The following is a 24,429-nucleotide window of genomic DNA, read 5'->3' as shown; positions in this document are numbered from 1 at the left end:
TCAGCTCAAAGAACTGTTCAGCTTCTGGATTTGTGGCAGATCAAAGCAGAGTCTAGTCATGTCTCGAGACGAGCTAATTTACCTCTTCATGCTCCTTTTATCCATATCACTTGGTCATGTTGTGAAGCATACCAAAGGTGCTCGAAATAAACAACTTTTATGTACCGGAGTGGGCCTCTCGTTTGTTCTCATCCTGTGCCGATGGCAGAGCTTCCATTCTGTGTTTACCACGCTGGTCAATGCAGTCATCATCAAAGCTGTTGGACCAAGGTAATATTACAGGACAAACAATCGAAAAACAAATAAAAACAAACAAATATACAAGAATTTTTGTAGTATATCACTGATAAGAAATGTGCAATAAACTTAACGAAGAAGAAGAAGAAGGAGGAGGAGGAGGAGGAGGAGGAGGAAAGAAGAAGAAGAAATAGAAATAATGATACTGATCGCAATGATTTACCATGATTTTATACAAATAATACACAGGTGAGAGTGCATTAGTGGAGATGTAAATTTAGCGCACTCGAGATGTTGCACTAGCCACTACATTGTAAATACCTGAGAGTGAGCTGCATCTCCACTAACGTCACGAACTCAAACCTGTGTATCATTTGATTTATAAAATGGGTCGAAAACTAACAGCATTTTTCATGTACCTTTGTGGGTCAATATCAGTCAGCTATATGTAGCACTCGCTCAAAAGTCAAGATGTCCGAAGATGTTCGTCCCAAACATTTACGCATGTCGCACTCGGAAATCCCGCACATATAAGTACATGTACTGTACGTATAAGAGTATACGTACGCGGTATACGCCACATGTTATGCACAAGAAAGGCCGGCTGGCAGCCCGAACTAGAAGTTGTTTACAGGATTAACGGCACGTATGGTAGCGCGCGTCGCACTTGTAACAACTGATTGAGTGTGCACTAGCTAGTGTAAACATTGTGATGTCAGTGACTTTACGCTTTTTGCACGACCGTGCATGTTAGTAAGAAAATAATGCACGCACACGTGACTCATTTCAGCGCTTCCAATTGGCTACATTCTTGAACCCATTTTATAAAATATAATAATATATGCATTTGCTCGTCTAATGCATGAATGACCAGTAGCAGTATTGACTATTGTACGTGGCAGGATTGAATGTTGAATTGAATAGGCTATCCTGGATTTTAGGAGCTAATATTACTTAGATCTAGACCAGGGGGGGGGGGGGGGGGAGCAATGTGCCCCCTCTGTAATTTCTTCATCATTTGATGTATCGCTTTCATATTTGGCACATGGGTAGAGTAGTGATATCCCCTTACAGTATATATCTATGACTTTATTGCAAAATGTTTGTATGGTAGCCTAATGTTTAGTGATACAACTGGCATAAACATGTCCATCAATTGTTTTCACAGATAGCCCTTTCAGTGAAAAAAAGAAATGATTAAAGGGAAGGTAAACCCAAAGAGCAATGTGGATTGAGTGAAAGCAGAAACATTAGTAGAACACATCAGTGAAAGTTTGAGGAAAATCGGACAATCGATGCAAAAGTTATGAATTTTTAAAGTTTTGGTGTTGGAACCGCTAGATGAGGAGACTACTAGAGGATATGACGTATGAGTGGACAACAATACAAAGAAAATATAAAGGAAATTCAACAAAAGTTCACTTTTCTAGAGTTATGAAAGAGCAATGGACCAACCTCTTTCAGAAAGCAGGGGGAATAATTGCTACCCTTAACATATGTCAATATCAAGTTGATGGAATTTGTAATTTTCATGAAAAATGGATTTTTGTAGAATTTTCTTTATATTTTCTTGGTATTGTTGTCCACTCATACGTCATAACCTCTAGTAGTCTCCTCATCCAGCGGTTCCAACACCAAAACTTTAAAAATTCATAACTTTTGCATCGATTGTCCGATTTTCTTCAAACTTTCACTGATGTGTTCTACTAATGTTGCTGCTTTCACTCAATCCACATTGCTCTTGGGGTTTATCTTCCCTTTAACTTTAATCCTGTTAAACCCTAAATTAAGCTAAGGCCACCTATATTTAACCTGTTCCTTTATGGAAATACAGGAGTGCCTGCATTCATAACATACCTTGGATAACATACCTAAGGTACCTTAGTCCTTGGATGTGGGCGTAAAGTAAAACACAACTTATTTGCCCCTCTGTGTCGTCATTATATGACATTAATAACTTTTTGTTGGGCGCTGTGCAGAAATTGTATTACGTTGACAAAGGAATATCCCTTTGGGGCTGTATTTGTTCTTGTTTTGACTCCAGAACCTCTCTAGGTTAGACTTGAAACTGTTTACAGATGGGCTGTCAACTACAAATGGTGGCAACTTATTCCACTTGCTAATAACTCTTTGAGATAAAGAGCACTGTCTCACTTTAGACTTAACATGTTTCTTCAGTATCTTGAATTTATGACCACACGTCCTTACTCCAGATGAGAACTCAAAAGACTCCAAAGACTTCATATCATCGATCCCATTCACAATCTTAAAAATCTGTATCATATCAACTCTTCATGTCCTAAATCCGTATGTTATTTAGTATTATAAATGCTGCTCACAAAAATGCCTGTAATGTAGTGTTCTAATAGAAAGATAAGAGTTTCTTCTATCAATATCTGTTTTCTCTCTGTATGAAAATTTCGTATATCACAGTATTATTTGCTTTTTTTTCAATGCAGCATGTACTTGTTTTCCTGTTTAACTCGTTTAAAAATGTACATAGCGATGAAGGTTGAGCTCAGTAGATATTTGACTTTGTTGACCCCATTTTATGATTTAGGTGCATCTTTTGTGTATAACAAAAGAGTTTAAAAAAAAATGACAAAAGAGTTTGTGTGGGCATTCCAGTGTATGCTCTATTCATCTTGCGCCCGATCAATATTTCTATTGTTCAATGACACATATGTAGTTGACGTCGGAAAGGGAGTACAAGTACAACTTGGCTGCTTTTGCAGAGGTGGATCAGGGGCGGATCCAGGAATTCCATAAAGGGGAGGCGTCTTTACAAAATTAAATGGGGGTGCATGCGCCCCCATTTTTTTCTTGTTATTTCTTTTGTTTTAACAAAAAACAAAGAGAGGGTGCACGCCCCGTGTGCCCCCCTCTGGATCCGCCACTGTGGATCACCAACCTGTCCGTTCTCTGTCACCCCGCAAAAAGAATCTTGTTTTGGGGCATTGAAGGGACTCGGAGAATTGCAGGAGGAACAGGTTAGTCGTATTACTTTGATGCATACGGTATCACTTAATTTTTTCCCCCAATTTTAGCAGAGGTAAATTACATATGGCTGTGCTGAAGTTGGAAGCCTAAAATGATTTGGCCCCCTAAAACCCAGGATTGACATCACCAATCAATTAGAATTAGGCCATACTGTACATTATAGATGAGATCAGTGCATTTTGTAAATATTTGGGCCTACTGACTGTTTCTACGTTTGGGTTGAGAAAGTAGACAGTCTAGATGTAGATCTGTAGTTAGATTAAAATTTGCGTGTAATGCAAGTGCCTGGCCCATAATTCGACCACAACACCATCCAAAATTCAACCACCTGCTACGTGTAGAAACCTATATAGACTTTTGCGCATGGTCCAACCTTGGCACAGGAGGTTGAACCTTGATGTGGCTGTTGATATGTCTCATCCATAGCTACATCCATGATCTATAGGCCCTACCACCAACACTGTATTCTGTATAGATGAAGCTGAACAGCACTGGTGAACCATCATTGAAATGAATTGAGAAATAAGTGAATTTCATTATTCTAGGCATAGTTTTTGTGATGTGCAGCTTTATGTTTTCTTTCTCACAGGAAGTGTCATGTCTGGAGCTTCATCTTCTGTTTCTCCTACCTTGCCTTCTTCCGGGCAGCAGGTTACTTCGGCTTTGATCCTCCAACATCTTTCTCCAATGTTGTGCAGCTTCTCCTTACTTTAAAGGTACATTAACACATCAATCATATACAGCTGTAGCTTTGGAGAAATCTTAAAGATTGTAGCTGATCCCCTGCATAGGCTTAGTGTTGATAAAGAGCTTCAAAGATTATGTCTTTATGACAAGATAGCAAAGTAAGAGATGATCAGAACATTTAAGAGTGTAAAATTGTGCATTCACCCTTGAGTGATGAGACAGTATCAGTATTGACAGTACCCGGTACTTTGGCTTTGAACATCTGACTTCTTCCTCTGATGTTGTGTAGCTTCTCCTTACCCCAGAGGTGCACTAAAGTACCAAGTCTGATCTGGAATGAATCTGTCAGTGTGTAGGTTACCTGCATCTCATTGATCTCACCATCCTCGCCAGTCTCACTGACTCTGATCATACTTTTTTTTTTCTATCCTATCAACAGATTATTGGGGTATCCTTTGAGGTTCATGACTCTCATAAAATCAAGCAGGCAGCATCAACAAATTCTCCAGAGGGAGAGGAGAAGGACAAGAAGGTCCAACGATACGTTCCAACCATAGAAGATCCATCCATCCTTGAACACTTTCACTACGGATTCTGTTTCATCGGTATCTTAACAGGTAAACCTTCAATAGAAATGATGAGAGTACTTTATTCAAGGCTGCACACTGGTGACGATCTGCCAGTCCAGACCAGTAAAAATCACTGTCGGGCAAGTCACTTTTTAGCAATGCTGGTCTGACATGACCAGTGAAAAAAAAAAAAGTATCTTTATTAGGGCCAGTCAAAAGAAGAACAAGTGTAATGAAGGGGAGATAAAATTCAAAGACAATCACATTGTTCACAAAGTTTTACACAAGTGATCGTATCAGGTTTTGTTGGAATACAGTAGCAATCATATATGGCCCGTCGGCATCTAACTCCACATTTTTAGTGCATCCTGCTGGATGAGAGGGAAACTTGACACCCATGCCATGCCAGCCAAGGTCAAACTTGTGGAGATTTCCATGAAAGCAGAGTCGATCATTAAGTGTTGTCAGCCAGAAAAAGGAATGCTTATATGCATTCCTTCACTCCCCAGCAGGTCGTAAACCGCCTGTAAATTGCATGAGGCCCCATCCCAGGGAACAGGGAAAAGGAAACCATACGCTTACAAATTTTGTTTCCCTCTTTTTTCGGACTTGTAAGTTTTAGGTTCAGACTAGTCAAAATGGTAAAAACTGGGGGCCTACTGTTCCCACGGAACTTGTTGGACCAGTAGAAAAAATGGGGTAGTTTGCAGCCCTGCTGTATTTATTGATTTAGCTTGAACCAATATTTGATCAATATTGTTAATTTTGTGTTGGGGTTAAAGCTTACATTTGAAATGAAAGAAAAGTTCAGCTGTGAAGCTTACATTTAACATGAAAGAAAGTTCAGCTGTAAGTGCATATTTAAATGTAGTAAATAATTTTGGTATATATTAGTAGATGTAGATACTTTCTACTAACCTTGTATTTTTGCCATGTGCCTTAAACTCTATGTAGCTTGCTTTGAATCAGTTCATGATCAAAAAGAATGAAATGCAGTTGCTGTCAATAGATTCTTACGAATATCTCATTTGAAGGTCTGGTACTGAATCATTTCAAATACTGAACAACTGAATAACTGTATTCCAATGATTTATCTTCTCACTTTTTATTTTACTTCAACACTTTTTGATTTGAAATTACCTTGTTCTCTTCCGCTGTAGGACCCTATTTCAAGTACAAGACCTACTATGACATGCTTCACCACCCACACTCTGCCTCACTGCCAAGCATAGAGCCGCTGCTGAACCGTATTAAGGTGCTGATACCAGTAGGGGGCGCTTTCCTCCTCTTTTCACACTATTTTACAGTGGACTACATGAAGACCGATGAATTCTATGAAAACAGCTATTGGTATAGGTGAGTTTTATTAAGTGGGCTATCACCTATTCATTCATTCTTTTGATTTATTGGAATAGATGAACAGATCAGCCAGTAATACTAAATCTAATACATCACTACATTTAGTTTGTTGCTAAAGACTCTCTGCTACTGTGTCCACCAGATAATGAAACTTGATATTTCTGGGCAAGTTGAACAGACATGTTGAAATTTTGTTGTATCTAGCAGAAAAATAAATGTAGCTCAGTACATGAATTTCTCCTTAACCCTGCAGGACATTCTACATGGTCCCGATCTTTGTTGTCTTCCGGACACGGATGTATTCGGCCTGGCTTCTGTCTGAGTGCGTGTGCATGAGTGCAGCGCTGGGAGCTTACCCGAAGGCTCTGAAACCAAAGTGTGGCCAAGGTCCTTCTATTGATCCACAGGAAATCAGGTGGGTGCCATGGGTGCACATCTGAATGAAGTGAACGTGTTATTAGTTTCCTAGTAGAAGCATACCCATAGATTTGAACTGGCCTATTAAATGACTGGTTCAATTTCACTTTGAAAATGACAAGTTGTGCATGAGATTAAGTGTTACTTTTTGCAATCATCCATGTGCATACAACTGTTGTGACTTTGCCAGGGAATTTTCCATCTGGGAACATTTCAGTTCTGCAGAGTTTTCATTTTTCAGGTCTGAATTTACAGAATATTTGTGTACAAATAACTTACAAATTCCATGCTGATCATCTATTTCTGAAGGAAGGATGATTGAAAGAGGTACTGTATACGCAGAATATTTTGCAAGGTTTTTATATTTGTGAATTTCGCAAGTCGGGTGCTGTTCGCAAATTTAAAAACACACAAAAATAGTCATTCTGATCCCGACATGAGTCTGATGTGCACGCATACATTTTTCCGTTCAGTACACTGTACTCCACAGTTGCGAATTCAACCACTTGAGAAATTGTTGGGAAGTCCTGATTCATGAAAAATTAGACTCACTGAATATATAGCGTATACAGTACCTGATGTATTAAGGCATCAATTATAATTTTCAACTCTTGAAATAGACTGCCACTTGTGATTAAATAATGAGTGAAACAGTTTTTGCTGCATTGCTTTTTTTCTAAAATGAATTTTTCTCCTGTATGGTATAAGGGCCTCATTGATTGTTTCTGCCTTAAATTCACGCTCATATATCCATTTTGTAATCATTCTGGATTTGTGCGCAGTCCTTCCAGATTTACCTAACACAATACCCCTAGTGTATGACATTACTCAGAGAATATTAATTATCTCTTGACTGTCTACAGTGGTAAAGATATCGATCCTTCAGATTATGACTACGAGGCTGTGCACAACATCAGTGGGTACATGTGTGACATGACCACCACATTCAGAGATGGGATGAGATGGTGGAACATGTCTGTCCAGTGGTGGCTCAAGAATTTCATCTATTTTAGGTGTCCAGTCAGGGCATGGAGGTGAGATTAGCTTGACCTTGAAATGTCCAGAGAAAACTTGTTGCGGTATGAAAATAAAAATACTCTTACAAAATTGACTAATTGTAGTGATTTCTTTAAAATTTTCCTCCATTTCTTTTGCATCACATTGAGCTCAAATTCAGCCACCATTTTGTGCCAGATTTTACAACTGACAACTGTTTTTATTTTGCCTTCATATGTGGTGCAAATAAGATGTGATGTGGTTTTATGTATGATGTGTTGTGCCAAAGTGTCGTTATTATAGGAGCAACATTATGTCTGTAAGACCAGTGCAAACAAAATATTTTTCCATTTCATGCAATAAATTGTTTTGTTAAGTTGCTGTGTACTGCACGCACAGACACATACACACAAATCTAAACCTGTAACATTCATTATAGTTTTTAATTATTTCTTCATAGTTTTTGAGAAAAATGACAATAGCAATGGAAAACCTGTAACATTGTTGAAATGTAATCGCTATGAGAAACCACACATTCTATGAAAATCTTGACTTTACATTACATGACAAGTTTGTAGGTGTCTTTTTTTATTAATTTTTGAGGTGCTTGTATCCATCTTAAGGATAATCATTACAATGAAATTTGATGGTAAAGACACTTTCTTAATCTCTGCATGCTGACAGTACTTCAGCCACGATGCTTGTCAGTGCATTCTGGCACGGAATCCACCCTGGTTACTACCTCAGCTTCATGACAGTACCAATGATCCTCTACGCCGAGGATCTCCTCATCCGAGCCTTCCGCACCGAGCAGAACAAGACCGCTTTTGACTGGCTCAACTGGTTCCTCCGCATGCGCGCCTTTGACTACCTCGCCTGCGGGTTTCTTCTCCTCAGCTGGGAGGCGGTCACACGTTACTGGGCGTCGACGTTCTTCATCGTTCATGTGGTAACGTTTGCATTCATTGGTATAGGTCTCGCATTTCAACCAAAGAAGAAGAGGAAAACGGACGCAGACAGTCAGCCCGTCGTGTCCAGCGATCGTCCCACTGAGGACAAGAACAAATGATGGACTACCATGGTACTTGGCTAGTTAGATACATCACCAGCAAGGGTGCTATGATGTTCTCGACACATGCCTGGGGCTTGCCCATCCCACCAACAGTCAGTGTATCCAGTATCCCTATCAGTTATGAGACAAAATATTTTGGTATTTATTTGGGTACACCTTTGATGTCTTTTGTTAAAATAAAAATCTCTATACTTGTAAATGTATGTAATAAAACTCTTCGATTGAATCAGTTCTATGTATCAAAATGTATCTGCAGCCAGTGAAGTACTACATTCTTCTGTGGCTGAGGAAGACAAATTTCAAACACACCTTGTTTTAAGACTTTATACCAAAAATTGCTCAAGATTTAATAAGCACTATGTGTCTTCTTGTGAATTTGTGCTATCTCCCCTGTGACTTAAATGGTATGGTAGTAACCCCCCCCCCCCCCAAAAAAAAAAACAAACAAACAACAACAACAACAACAAAAAACAAGGAAAGAATAAAATATCATTTTATAAATAGATGTTTGAAAGCATCAACATGTCTCCAAAAATTCAAGGAAACCCAAGAATAAATCTGATTCAACTTCGAGCTATATCCCCAAAGAAAGAGAGCTGATTTTTACCATAGATGGTGGTGATGGTAGGGGCACTAAGGGATATGTTGTGCCTCTGTGCCTAGAGAAAATCTCAGCTACCAAATTGCAAATGACCAAAAAATGTGTGCTCCAAAAACAACTTGAGGTGATCATGATATTACCTTTCCTAATGTTTCGTCATAATTAAATTGACTGACTTTGTACAGTATATTGCAATTATGTTGAATTTTTTTTTCTTTTTTTTTGGATAATTTTATCATGATGGAATATAGCTTTGTCCGAAGGACCTTTCCTACATTTGAGAATCTAACGTCGTAAACGCACATGTCCATACACACGCAGTCTGAATCATTTACACCAGACACAGTTCTTTGTGTTCTATACTGGATAGTGACTTTATTCAGGTAGCGTCATTCATGCTATGTCTAGTCGATGCTTATATTGTTTCTCGTTGAAAATGTATGGCTTAGTGTATGGCTCACAAGTATGGCTCACGTGTGTGGCTAACATGGTTCACAACTGTTACGTGTCCCAATCAATCAAATTCGTCATGGCTCTTGGAAGACACTGCTTGTCTTTCCCACTTCCAAATCACTCTACATACAATATGATACACTCTCTTGGGGTGAGGGTGCTCTATGCAAATTAAACCACCGGACAGATAGACAATATTTGGGGGATTCAGGGTTAGGCCAAATATTTTGGGGGAGTTGCTGTACTCTATCTTGTTGAGGGATACAGTGTTGTCATTATTTATACTTCTTGTGCCGCTACAGGAATGATACGATTGATAGCATGATACCCATGCACCAGGTATGCATCCCCCTCCACTAGCCCTGCAGATGTTCAGAGGGCACATCCAGCTCCCTCTCTTCCTCTTCCATTTCCCTTAAGGCCTTCTTTCTGTTCTTGTCCTTGAACAGCCTGTGTGCCCTTCTCCACAGTAGCTCATTTTCCTCCAGCCACTTAAGCACAGCCTCCTCTTGTTCCTGCTGGGAGGGTGAAGTTCTTCCTTAGCTTGCTCTCTAGCTGCTGGTCTGTTGCTTTCCCCTTGTTCTTCTTTCCCCTGCCCTTCCCCTTGCCAACAGTTGGAAGTGCATCAGATGTGTCTCTGGCACAATTAGGACCAGAAAGGACTTCCAGGACCTCATCAACAGCAGTAGCTTTAGGAGGTGGGGTGGGAGACCTGGCAACAGCCCAAGGCGGCGCTTGAGGGGGAGGGGTGGGAGATGGAGCCCTCTCTTCTGCACCAGCAGCAGCCTTCTGTCTCTGTCTCCTCCCCTGCTTCACTGAGCGTGTTTCTACAGAGGGCACCTCGCATCTCCTCGCATCACCGCAAATTTTGCCCCCCCCCCATCACCTCGTATCTTATGACTCCTCGAGCTGTTTCTACTGAGCGATGAAATACTACACGGTGATGCGAGGTAACATGCTAAGTGCGGTGAACCCGGAAGTTGCATATTTTCAGGTCACAGATCGGCTCGCAGAGTCCGTCAGCACTGCTGGTCTCTGGAACAGCTCGTAGTAGAGAGGGCATACTTTGAGGATGTCATCCCTTCCTTTCCCTAATGTATTAAACCTATGTAAGGCCTTACAGAACATTCCCGCAAATATTTCAACTTGTTTTTGATAGACACCTCGATAGTCTTCTTGTTATTGTCAGTAATCACAAGCCCTGCTTGCGCTACCACCACCTCTGCCATTTTGCGGTTGGCCACTGAACTTTGTTTAGTCTTTCTGTCCAAAATGTCCCTCACCACCATTTCCTGACAGTTGGTTATTAGAAATTGTTGCAGGTCGAGGGTCAAGCTAATGTTCTACCGGGGCTCCGACATACTAGTATTCCATCAAAACAAAAATAAAACAAAACAAAACAAAAACTTGTCATTCTGTTGTAGGCCACATCTGTCAGGCACCTGGAATGATAGTCCTCCATCCTTCTCTTGATGAAATGCAGGAGTTTGGTCACACTGCAGGCCTTCAATCCTGTGAAGAACTGTCTCCTTAGTGATTCGCATCACACTCTTGGCAAAATTGTTGGTAGACTCCCTCTTGTTGGCAAGTCCAATCTGAGACGGAGAGCCCATGCCTGTCACCTCTCATATACCTTTCCAATGTGTTCCATGTACTTGGGATGTTGTGTTTCAGCAGCATCTTGACAGATAGCATTATAACTTTCATTGAGGTCTGCGGCTGTTTCTGCATATATCATCCTCTTAAACACGTGAAGAATGGATGACCTGTCCTTCTTTGGAATGCCATTGTGGCTGTTCCACAACCCAACGCCACATGGCTTGTAGGAGATGAAAGATGCATGGAAGAAGTTGTTGGAAGGTAGGCCTCGTGACGTGTTATTAACTGTTAAATGTGGCAAGATATTATTATCGTTATGTAACAAGACTACACGCCAAACACACTCTCATCATACAGCCATATTCCAACTTCCTGAGTTATGACTCCACTCGATTTACTGATTATAATAACAGTCGTTGACAACAGAATATTATGTTCAATTATTAGTATACATGCTTTATTGTCGTGTACATTATGTATCACACGCAGGTGATAATTATAGGGTATTTTCCACAGAATTATGGATTAATCAAGTGAATTGATTATACGACTCTCAATGAACAATTAACAGCATCACTAAATTGTATCTGCTCAAACGTTTAAACGGAGGTCTTAAACTTGAGGGGACATAATACATGTGGTTATATTAGGAGCGGTAATACAAATCAAAGGGTGCATAAGGTACGAACCACCGCGACAGTCCGAACAGAGTCCCAAGTCGCTTTAAGGGTGAAATATGGCCACGTCACTCTCCAAGGGGACCTCGATCGCGATCGCGAACTGCAGTGTGCACTGCCACGATGAGCTCCGGGTCGAGATGCTGACGTGTACTCTGTCTGGAACGGGTGTTCGCCGTCTGGTCGTCGCCTGGCACTCACATCACTTAGCGTTGACACTAATGCGATTATTAAGGATGCGATCCCAGCTTGGAGATTCACATTCACGCTAATTGTCGTGAGCTGGAAATGGATGAAGTTCATCCTCAGTCATTGACGACGGGGTTGACGATGAGAGGAGATGCGAGACGAGCTCTGGTGCAATGGCCTCATGCAGCGTCCGCAAGTGTGACAGGAAGGCAACTCCTCTTCCTTAATAATTGTTCCAAAACTATTTAAAATTGATGTTGCTGGAACCAAGCACCTCACCGAAGTGGTGTAAAATAGGCATGTATGAACTTCAAGAATTATAGTAAAACTGCCTCAATAAGGAATGGACTTGACTCTGGAAAGTAATATTGCATGTCCCTTTTGTATTGGACGCAGGAGAGCGATGGTCTATGTCCATCTCCTTTGGAGGTTGAGGAGCCAGAGTGAGAGTAAGAGCTATGTCCACGGTTAATGTTAGGAAATGGGGGCTACATGGCAAGTATTATGGGATAAGCCTACGTGTACCTTTTTACATAACCGTGGTCAAAGGACTGGTCAGCAAAAATTAGCTCTTTTGTTTCTTTTTGTCATCAGGGAGCATCTGGAGAGATCTAGAGTAACGTGATTATACTACCGATTGAAATAGCTCCCTCTCTCGGCCGGTGACTTATTGTCAAACTAACGGGGTACGTGCTGCTACAAAGTGCTGCCTGTGGATATACTAAGTGCAAGGCCTGTCCAAGGGAATCATCTGTGATGTTTACTTTTGGCCCATGTGACTCCATTAGAAAGAAGCTTTCCTCAGGGAGAACTCTCTTCAGAAAGTTTAGGCCTGCAGCAATAGTGTTTTGACTCTCGGGAGTAGTTGAAATCACTCCAAGAGGTAGTCCCCCAGCTGTAGAATGTGTAAGAAGGACAAACATCCTGGTTGTGTTGATCACAGATCCCTGATGAATCAATGAATAGCATTTCGGCGCTATGTTTCATCAGTTTTAGACTCTCTTCATCAGTAGGGTGCATATAGCCACAACCATTTCATCGCCTTCAGTAGTTTACCATGCAAGCACAAATGTCCAGCTGCTCTTTGTTATACTGCTCAATGATTTTCTCCATGTCAATGAATATCTGTTTTCTAATAGGGTTACCATACGTCTTCCTGAAGATGTCATAGTAGAGGCTGTTGAGATAATTGAAAATGATAAGACAAGAGACCCATTACTTTCCGCAGTATTGGGGAAGGAGTTTAAGGAAAATGTGGGAAGGTGTTTGCAAACAATAACAATATGATAACCAGCAGTTAAAGAGGAAATCCACCCCAAAAACAAATAAACTTCAAAAGAAAGAGAAAAATATTCCCAACAGAACGATACAAAAATAACAAAAATCGGATAACAAATAAGGAAGATATGGCATTTTTAAATTTTATATATATTTTTTTTTTACATTTTATTGACCAGTCCTTATGAATATTCAATGCAGCAAGTTGATGATGTGATGCTCTCACAATTTCTTATTCATTTCATATACAGAATAGACAAAAATTTCACTTTCAGCCATATAAATATTAGATTTGTCTTAAAAAATGAATAATAAAGCAATTTTACTGGAATATGGGGCGTCCCTTCTTCAGCCGGGCCAGAAGTCACCTGTTCCGGGTTTGGGGACAGAGCGTCAACATCTATGCTCATCTTACATGAGCGATATGTCATAGCTGGCCAAGGTTGCTATCCAGCGATGGCCCGTGGTGTCTATTAAACTTAGCTGTGGTTAATATGTTTGTTAGGGGATTATTATCAGTATACACATGTACCTCATAACCGCATAGATAATTGTAGAATTTCTTGGTTACTGCCCATTTCTAGGCAAGGAATTCGTATTTGTGGGTTGGGCAATTCTTTTCGCTGCAGTTCACAGACCTAATAGTGTTTGCAATTACACATTATCTCCCGTCATTATCCACCTGGTAGAGGGCAGCACCCAAGCCTTGAGTATTGGCGTCAGTGTGTAGTACAAAGGGCTTCGAAAAAATGGCATACTACAGTATGGGGGCATGTAATAGCTTTTCCTTTAATTCCTTTAAGGCGCGATCAGGCCGCACTCCTCTCCCACGGTGGTATGGGGCTGGGGCGAGGTGCCTTCATCTTCGCCTTGTGTCTCTTTGTTCTGCTGAGCAACTCATTTAGAGGGCTTGCAATTTTGGACAAATTAGGAATGAATTTGTGATGATAGCTTACTAATGCCTTGTTTAGAATCCCCGAAACATGGCACAACCTCTAGCGGTTGTGCCGTGTTCACGCCAGACGATGGGGACTCTTAACGGTCACAGCACAAAGCATCTAGCACGAGTCTGGAAGTGAGTCTGGCGTGAATGCCAAATATCCATCCCAGTCTTCATTCAAAATCCATGCTTGCATGTGAGTCCCATCAGGAGTATTGCGATTTCTGTGGAGGTGATCTACTATCTGGGCTCTTAAATGACTATGTGTGATCCTGATACAATTTGTACTTGTGGTCCTTCGGAGCTGTGCAGCAAGTGCATGGAACAGACAATTCCCATCGCAAGGTGTTCTCAGCTCTTCATATTTCAGACCTGCATTTTGTATGTTTATATCTAAGTTTCTCTCATTGTTTTGAGGGGATAGATTTGATGTCATCAGGTGAAGATCCTTGGAAAAATCTCCAAAAAAATCTTCCTGATATATCGGGCGAGGATAGATTATACCTGCAAGTTGAAAATGTTGAAGAGACACGTGATGTTGAGTCCTGTAATGATTTTGACGGCTGTTGTACTGTAGAGGGTTGTTCTGATAAAGATTGCTGTTGTGTGGAGTACCCGACTCTGTGATGGCGACACTTCCTTGCTTGCCTTTCACAGCAGGCAGCATTCATTTTGAATCTGCAATCAAAGGCTGGCTTCCTTTTACAGTCATCATCCTCGCACATGCATAAAAGTTTTCTTTTAGAGTGTCCCCTTGCTTGCATTTGTTTATCTTTTTCCAGTGCTCGGGTTAGTGACGTGATGTTATTAACACTGACGCAATCAATGCAGACTTTCCCAGCATCGACATATTTGACCTTGTAGCGATGTGTTTCATGATTAACATGAATAATTTTGGTTTTATGAACCAATGGCTTATGTAATGGTTTTCCACCATGAATCGCACCACTTCTCTTGTCCTTTACTCGAAGAAAAACCTTCTCTCCTACTTCATAGGAAGAAGGGGGGGGGGGGGTTCTTCCTCACATTCCTCTTGACCATGTATGAGGGTGATTGGTTGGCTTTTTTCTTTGCCTTGTTTAGAATATCTTGGTGTTTAGCCCAATTTTTTTTTTATATCTTCTTCTTCTGTTTTTGCGTCATTAACTTTTTGTTAATAAGTGTTATATAACAGTATTACATATGATGCCGAAGCAAACTTCTTTGATGAGAATGCGCAAAGTTGACCTTCCGATGCCAAAAAGGGTAGAGATGGTCCGGTATTCGCATGGTGTGGCAAGCCACCAGAGAGTTGGAGCCAATCTGCGCTTGTAATGAATTGCCTCTCTCTTGGTTGACTCCTTCTCAAGAGCAGGCTGAAGTTCAGTAGCAAGGTATTCAAATGTCTCTCTTGACATTGGAAAATTCTCCCTCCGCTTGTCATCCCTGAAATTTCTTTCTGCCTCCTCCCAGAATACGGCACCTTGCGGCCTGCTTCAGCTTTGGGCGGATCTTTCTCTTCCCATACCAAGAACCACAGTATGAATGAAAATGTTGACCAGCTGTATTTCCAGCAAGTGGGATTGGGCACTGAGAGACGCGATGCGGCTCTCAAATTTGCGACATGCCCATTTCTTGATGTTCTCATGGTAAACGCTGCCCATTTCAGTCATCAAAAACAGCACTGCCCTGCTTCAGTTTGCAACAAAATGCAGCAACAACTGTAGTTACTTACTTACTGTCCGTTATGCTGATCGGCATGTAGGGCAGTAACGAATGTTCTCCACCTCTGCCTGTCTTAGGCCATCCTTGTCATCGTTCCCCAATTTTGGGTTAAGGTCTTTAGCTCATTCTCAACCGTTCTCCACCAGGTGTTCTTGGGCCGTCCTCCTTAACGTACGAGATGACAGCCCAACAACTGCAGAAACAGGAGATATTTCTTCTTTGGATCCATTGTGACGATGGTGATCACATTAGCTAAGCACTCATAACAACTAGACTGTAGAAAATTAACAGAGCTTCACGATTTTTGGATTGCCTCAGCAATACACGAGTATACGTATACATGTGTGTATTTGAAAGGACGTGACGACGGAGACATGCATCGCATACACATGTATACTGTTATTGCATCGCACAATCGTACTCTCAACCCCCGCTGTCTCCATAGCGATTCAAATCGCGTGCCTCTCTTCCGAGGAAAAATGCACGCTCACTGGTCTCCACTGAAACATATGCCGACCTTACAGTAGATGACAGGGGGGACTGTAAACGGGGGTCTCTCTCTCATCCCCCGCTGAGAGGTTTAAAAAAAAATGCTTGTTTTCGTCTGGCATGTCCTCCAGAGTTCCTCTGGAGGTCCTCCTAGACAGGAGGACTCTAAACGGGACTCTAGTCGAGAAATGTATGCAATTCTTTCACATTGCAGGGAGTAGGCCACTTTCTCACACCAGCTGTCTTTTCTGGATCAGTTTTGATTCCATCGATTCCATTTACTGATAACACATGACCTAGATGTTTTACTCTAGTCTGCAGTAATTTGCCCTTTGAGGCCTTAAGTTTGAAACCATGCTGAGTTTATTAGTCATCTATGGCACTGAGGTGCATAACATGCTCGTCAATGGTCTTGCTGAAAATGATGATGTCATCCAAGTAGACGACACAGCAAGTGTGATTCAGATCCCCTAAACATTTTTCCTTTGCTCCTTGGAAAGTACTGGGAGCATTGCACAGTCCAAATGGCATGCGATTGCATTCCCATATGCCGAAATGTGGAGGTAGAGCAAAAGCGATCTTAGGCTCGTCTCTTTCGTCAATGTCAAGTTGCCAATATCATGCTTTCAAGTCTAATGAGCTAAACCATTTTGCACTTTGCAGTATTTGTAAGGTCTCATCAATGCGGGGTAGTGCATATGAATCTTAGATAGTGTTTTGATTTAATTTCCGAAAATATATGCAAAAATGCAGAGAGCCATCTTTCCCTACCAAAATAATGGGACTTGCATCCGGTGAAAACAACTTTCGAATTACACCCGACTTCTGCATCATTCTTAGGTGCTCCCGTACCTCACTGTACATGGCAGGTGGTAGGCAACAGTAACATTCACAGAAATATTGCTCGTTGTTCAAAAGTATCCTATGTATTCAGTTTCCGAAAGTCTATGCAAAATCGCAGGGAGCCCTCCTTCTTCCTTACGAGAACCACAGGGCTTGCGTAAGGGGAAAAGGACTCTCAAATGGCCTTTGCCTCATGCATGGATCAGAGATGCTCATGCACCTCTTCATACATCTCAGGAGGTATGCGGCAGTACCTCTCTCTAAATGGTTGGGGATCACTGAGGAGGATACTATGTTCAGTTATGTTAGTTATTACGGCCTAGATCAGTATCTCACTGGCTAAACGCATGTGGATACCTACCAATTACACCTGTGACAAGATCAATATCCTCAGGGGAAGCCAGGGAGTCTCAAAAATCTAACCCTTTGATAACCCTACCTCTACTCCCTTTAAAATGCTTACCTACAGACTGTGAATTTACATTAACAGTTCCTTGGACATTGCGCACACATACTTCACCTAGGGGGGTACGACGATATATCCAGATGGGACCATCAGACTGATTTTGTATCAATACAGGGACCCTCTTTGCTCTCTGATTCTTGTTTGATACCTTAACTACGTTCTGGTCTACTACAATACCGGCTGGTGGTCTGCTAGGCATTCTAGGTTCTATGATTACGTCATAGGACCTGCCTGAGGATGGAGGAGGGACTTCCCCATCTGTGATCACGGCTTGCTGGAGAGGGATCCTAATAGTACGCTTGGCTTCACTCCTAACTATGTCTATCTTGCTTGTCGAGTTAGTTGCAACTGGGGACTGCATACATTGATACACTAACTGCCACACAGGGTCAGCTTGACTCTGTGTCACAAAGTTTTCTCCAAACTTTGACAAACCTCAATCGAAACACACTTGGATCACATTTGTACCAACACACAAAGGGACTTTCCTATTGTATGAGGTATCTTGTACAATCAAAACTAGGGGCATCTAGGTCAACAGGCTGAGGGAAGGAACTGGGGAGAAAAATTGATATCTCTACATAACCTAAATGGGGTACAGGTTGGCCATTTTCACCTGTCGACTGTCTCTTGTTCAACCAGCCTGGACTCTCTAACAAGCTCGTCAGAATTCTTCATGGAATCGTATTTGTGCTGGATTGCCTGTTTGATCGCCTCATTAGACAACCCCTTCCAAAAAACCTACTCACACGGTTTTATCCTTTGCGGAAGGAGACAGGGCACCCCTCTGCCCCGCTTTGTCCTCTGCAAGCTGTAATCGTGCCTTGTATGCAGTGATGTTTTCCCCCAGGTTTTGTTTCGTGGAGTAGAGCTGCTGGAGCAGTACAGCTCCAGACTCTACCTTTCCATAAAAGCCATCCAGTTTGTCAACAATCTCTCCCAACTTTGAGTCCACCCCCATATTTGTTATCAATTGGCCTGCCTCTCCTCTTAGGGAGCAATGCACTAACGTAGCAAGGGAGGCAGAGCTGCATTCTTTGTCTAATTTGAGGCATTACATTTCTTGCCTCCATACCTCGAAAGAGACTTCTCCCCCCTTAGGTAGGTTTGAATTATAGTTTGGGACTGGGACATTATATATAGTCATCAGGAGCAAGATCGTGGTCGGCGAGGGAAATGCTGCTCCTGCTGTGAAACCCACCTTTTGGTAGACAATGGCAATGGTTTCCTTTGTCACCTTGGCTCAGGCAGATCTGACAGCAAGGATTGCATCAAGCAAGTTCCACCAGAATGGAGTGTCATGTTCAGCAGCAACAAGGCGTCGGAAAGACAAAAAGTGCCTGTAGTGTAGCTTCAGATTGCGAACGATCCCTCTGTCCATTGACTGGGTGACACTTGTAGTGTTGGCAGGGAGGAACACTTATTCAATATTTTCGAGCTCAATGTTAGTCTAGCCCACCCCCAACCTCCGCTCTCGGGGAAGGGGCTCGACACTAGGTCGACAGGTCAATCCGAGTAGACTTGAGTTTATTTTTCAAAGGGTCTGTTAGCTTGGTAGTCTACTCGACCTGGAGCTAGAGAACACACCACTCATTCAACTTATTAATGAATTAAAACAATTGAAAATAGGACACAATTTAACTCAAATTTACAAGGAAAAGCGAGTGCGTTTGGGGTAAAAAAAGATCGCACGTTTATTTACCGGCCTTGCCTAAGGGCCTGAGTTCCGGGTGATAAAATTACAAATGACCGTTTTGTATATTTGTCTTAAGTGCAGTCGGCTTAACAAATTATAATCATACAATTTCGATCATCGCTATACATGAATCATAAGCATAGAGGTAGCTTCTCAGTGGTACCCGTATATCAATACTGCTGTGTCTGAGCCAACCTACACAACCCTACCCCCAACGGGGTGGTGCCAATTGTTTCAAGTAACTTACTCTACGGAAGGGGGGGGGGGTGTTATTAGTTGGGAGAATGAAATTAGTAGGGTGTGACCACTTATCGCTTCTTTCAGTGAGCTTGTTCTGGTTGTTGCCGGCAGCTCCCATCTCTGGCGCCCTGGGTCCCCCCCCCCCCCCCCCCCGTCGATGCACTGGCGGACTGGGGTGGCATGGCCTACTGCCCGCCCCTTGGCGGAGGCCTGACTCCGTTTGATGGACCCATGGATCCATAGCGAGGAGGTAGTCCCTGGGGAGGGGGTGAGAACATTTGTGGTCCATACCTAGGCAGGTTTTGTACGGGGGTGGGGGAACTACAGGGCGTAGGGGTTGTGGGTTTAATCTGGGAGCTGGCCTACCGCAATCTCTCGCAAAGTGACCAGGCTGGCCACAATTATAGCATTGCCTCTTCTGTGGGGGTGGGGTACTACTTCAGGGAGGCCGCCTTCCCATTTCCATAGCCTGGACCCGATCCCTAAGAGCCTTAAGTTCGTCGGCTATATCGGGAGTACTCTTTTCAGTCTGGCTGACATGGATGCCTACCCATGTCCGCATCCCGGAACTATGTGTGTGAAATTTCTTAAAAGTCCTCCTGCTCCTGTTCGACGAGTCTGGCGACGCGCACCAGCTCATCAAAGGAGGTGACCATATCGTATTTGTGGCGTATGGCCATTTTGATCGCTTCCCTACTTAATCCCTTCCAAAATATGACTCGGAGTGTCTCATCTTTGGCTTGGGGGGCTATCCCCCCTCGCTCCTCGGCTTTGTCTATGGCTAGTTGCAATCTTGCACTAAAGGCTGAAATTGTTTCATCTGGGCCTTGCTTTGCAGCTTAGAGTTGTTGGAGAAGGACGGCCCTGGACTCCACTGTCCCGTAGAACCCTTCGAGTTTATCGAGTATTTGTCCCACAGTGGCGTCTATGCCAAGGTGCAGAACTAATTGACTGGCTTCCCCCCTAAGCGACCGCCTAACTAGCCAGGCAAGCGCCTCAGAACTACACGAACTATCCTGCTGGAGGCATTCTACTTCATACTTTCATAGCTCAAAATCAACTTCCCCCCCTTTCAGTTTTGGGTTCCTACTAAACTGCGAACCGAATCTGCAGGACCACCTGGGGAGTGGCGGCGCCCCCGGGCTCGCCCTCCTCCCCCTTAACACTTAACTTGAGAAGTCTTTTTGGAGCCTCCTCAAGGGTTAGGACCCGAGAGCCCAACTCAGGGTCCTCTAAAGAAAGGGCCTTGGCGACACGGGAAGGCGAATCAAAAACACAGTAGGCTGTCCCTGTGGGCTCATTAGTGATTGAGTCTAGTCCCAACTGGACCTGCTCTATGCCCCCAATACTTTTAAAGAAAGTTGCCAAGTCCTTTTCAGTTATCTCAGGGGCGAGATTCTTTACTATGATTACGCAGTCGGCGCGGGTTGCCATGATTTGTCGCTCCACCGACCAAAAAAAATATGTCCTAACAAATACACTTGATTCCTATTAATACAAAATCTTGGTGCTATATAAACAACAAAAATGGTTGACGACCTAGCAAAATGTAAATGCTCAAAACCTGTAAATCGAAATGCAAATAATTAAAACGATCAATAGCAACAATAACAATACTACCCCAACGGCGATGACAAGCCAGTGCTCGGTACAAAATTCTACTATATCCTCCCTGTCCATCAGTTAATATAATTTGCGCGTAATTTAGGACACACTTATTCTGCATGCAAGGTCGCAATTCGCAACTGACCCAAATACAATATTTATGAACAATCTTCCCTGAGACACTAACTTATCCCTATTACGATCGTCAGAATCTAATAGCGCTCTAAGTCTACACGACAGAGTATTCGCGCCCGCGGCCAGGGATAGCGGGGCGGTCGTTCCGCCGGTCAAACTGCTGGTTGGGGGGAGGGAGACCGGGGGAATGGATGGGGAGGGCCGGGGAATGGCTGGGCAAACTAGATGTGTTGTCAGGGAGGGCTGGAGAATTATTCCAGGGCTCTACCTGATGCGCCACAGCAGCCCGGGGTTCGTTACCGAAGCCTAGGACACTGGGCCTTAGCGTCAGGCCGGGAAATCATAGAAGCAAAGGGTGAGTATACTCGCGCTGATTTTGGTGAACTGCACATTGCACCGGATGGTGCTGCCGCATCAAAATCGGCAGCACCACCCTGCTGAACTGCTGCTCGAATTCATCTAGTGTCTGGTTTTTATGGTACCACCGCGTCTCCGTTAATCCCAGGCTACTGTAAAGGAATGACGCCAACCGGTCGTACTCCTTCTTCTCGGCCTGAAAAATGTGACGCAAAAACGCGCCTTCGATGGGCTGGTAGCCCCCACTCGACCCCGCTATTTGTCCTACGATCACTAGTTCGTCTACGAGTATACAACTACACAGCTCCACGAAATCCTCAATATGCAAAATTCGAAAACCTGGCTTCTGCAATAACCCATCTAACAAGGTGGCAAATATTCCCAGGGGCTCTTGGATATGCCAAGGTACCCCAAACTGATACTTAAGGGGGAGGGGCTTGCCAAAAGCTTCCAGAAATTCGGCCTGGCCCGCGAAGAACCCGGAATGTCTTTGGAGGAGCCCCCACAATTGTTCGTCTAAAATCAATTCCAAATATTTTACACCTCCCCCTCGGTTATTCATTGAAACTATAGTGTATTTGCCCAAAACAACGTTAACAACAACAACAAAACTCTGAATGTAACCTGAACCTTAACAACAATGTACACTACAATATTGTTATTGTCAATAAAAATTAATATTATAGACACACACACACTACGCCCCAAAATATGCCGACTGCCTGAGACAATTATACAATTAGGCCTTTGTCATTAAAGAGTATCTTGTATCCGATTAAAAGAAGAGCATCGTGCTGATAACGCGAATCGTGAGTTCCGTTCTAGCCCAACCTCACCCTCCGCTCTCGGGGAAGGGGCTCGACACCAGGTCGACAGGTCAATCCAAGTAGACTGGAGTTTATTTTTCAAAGGGTCTGTTGATTTAGATTAATCCAAAATAAAAAAAAAGAACTCTGCCAACTACTCATCTGTTTGTGGCCCTTTGACATTGAGCTGTTTTGTGTCAATCTTTGAAACCAAGCTGACATTTGACTGGTCATCTAGAATTGCATAGACGAGGCACTCTTTTGACCAATTGTCTCTGTGATGAAGCCATACATGTACAGTTATGCAGCTGTCCTTTTCGTCTTGGTTGGGAAGGGAACAGACTGAAGTGTGGAGACATGTGAGATGGGCTTTTCCACAAGTCTTGCAGGCTTTCAGTTTCTTACAGTTCCTGTAAAGGTGCTCATCCATAGTTCCACAGCCCATACACAACAACTTTTGAAAGAATGGACTTTCTTCTGTTCATCAACATTTCCACTGATAGTGAATGTCTTTGCCTTGTTGGTCTTGTGAGCTTTGTTTGTCAAGTACCTGGGTCTGGCTGTCTCTCTTGAGACGGACTCCCAACAGGAATATTCGCACTGGTCGCAGCCATCTTCACAAACTCAACAAAGTACAAAAATAATGGCTAGCTATGAGGGCCCTCTCTCTTCTGCCACCTGACGATTTCCTTTCTCCGTTTGCACTCTAGATGGGGTGGGAGTTTCTCCCCCAAGTTTTGCATTATCCTGAGGGTAATCAAGGATCCCAGGGCTGTGACAGGTTTGTTTTCGCTGCTCTGACTCTCACTAGGAAGTCTGAAAAGTCCCTCAGGCCACTAGCATCACAATTTCTCCTGGAATTTAACTTCTTTGTGAAGGTGACGCTAGTGGTGCTCGAATGACGCTCTTCCAAATGCTAGCGTGATTTCTTGTATCTATCCTTAGGCAAAAAAAAAAAAAAAAAAAAATGTTTGTTTGCCCTTAATTGTCAAAACCCATGAGGGTTAGTAGGTCATTTTTTTTTTTAATACTCTTTTTACCCATGTAATTTTGTAACTTTGGCAGGGCATCTCGTAAGGTAAGCACTGTTTGGGCACCCGTCCCGCTTCATCATGAATATTCATCAGGCAGTAAGATACTGTACTAGTAAGTGCCCAGAGCGCTGGATAGGTGCCATAGAATGTTAAAACATATCGCCGGGAAATGTAAAAATCTCGAAAAATTGCATCAACGGGGAATGTGAAAACGTCTCGCCGGGAGATGGAAAGTGTTTTGTCGGGAACTGTAAAAACGCTGCCGGGAAGTGTAAAAATCATGTATTTCCATGGTATTACGGATACATGTAGATGATGAATATTCATGATGAAGCGGGATGGGGTGCCCCAACAGTGCTTACCATCTCGTAATACACTCATCCAGCAGCACAATAAATATCACTCATGCCTTTAGGCTACACATATGCACCGTAAAGAACTCAAAAAAGACTATTAGACAAGAAAAATTTTGATCTTTGATACTTAAATTCAATTTCCGTTCTCGAATGATGTGTTCATCTATTCACCAGTGTATTTAATTAAAAGGCAACTACATATATAGTCGTGAAAAAGTAAGTGCATTGGGGATCTGCATTTTCCGAATTCAAGTGGGGTGACGAAACCTTGTACATGTATTTCCATTTTTTATATCCAAAAATGAGGTTTTATGTATCTCATAGCTCAGAAGCCATATTTTGTTTGTCCAAATATATTTCAAATCTAAACCATGGAGCCACTGTCGTCTGGTACTAATTATGCACTCAAAACTCCAATGGATTCATTCAAATTTACGTCATGCCAGGGCCCGGTAGGCGAGGCAAAAACACTCGCTGACAAACACTTATAACGTTCATCTCTTTAAATTTTGCAAACAGCTCCAAAAAAAGTACCTTCCAGTGAGATGCTGGCAGCTGAACTCCAAATAGTTTTGGTGCCATGACAGCTGGTAACGGATGCTGCAAAAGTAGCCATCTTGGCAG

The 24,429-nt window shown here is 42.6% G+C and overlaps 1 protein-coding gene across 1 annotated transcript; it reads left to right on the top strand.

The window, feature by feature from the left end:
* LOC139709731 (lysophospholipid acyltransferase 7-like) lies at positions 1 to 8,344 on the top strand. The gene is made up of 7 exons (XM_071621687.1): positions 1 to 270; positions 3,827 to 3,953; positions 4,364 to 4,541; positions 5,654 to 5,849; positions 6,106 to 6,267; positions 7,133 to 7,303; positions 7,950 to 8,344. Exons 1-7 carry the CDS (start codon positions 59 to 61, stop codon positions 8,332 to 8,334), a joined length of 1,431 nt encoding a protein of 476 aa, XP_071477788.1. The 5' UTR covers positions 1 to 58; the 3' UTR covers positions 8,335 to 8,344.
* Positions 8,345 to 24,429: the final 16,085 nt, after the last annotated feature.

Source organism: Diadema antillarum, unplaced genomic scaffold (genome assembly GCF_040938485.1).
Source record: "Diadema antillarum isolate AM-2024a unplaced genomic scaffold, OU_Dant_1.0 seq00001465_RagTag, whole genome shotgun sequence".
NCBI lineage: Eukaryota > Metazoa > Echinodermata > Echinoidea > Diadematoida > Diadematidae > Diadema > Diadema antillarum.
This window is presented reverse-complemented; position numbering and strand designations above follow the sequence as displayed.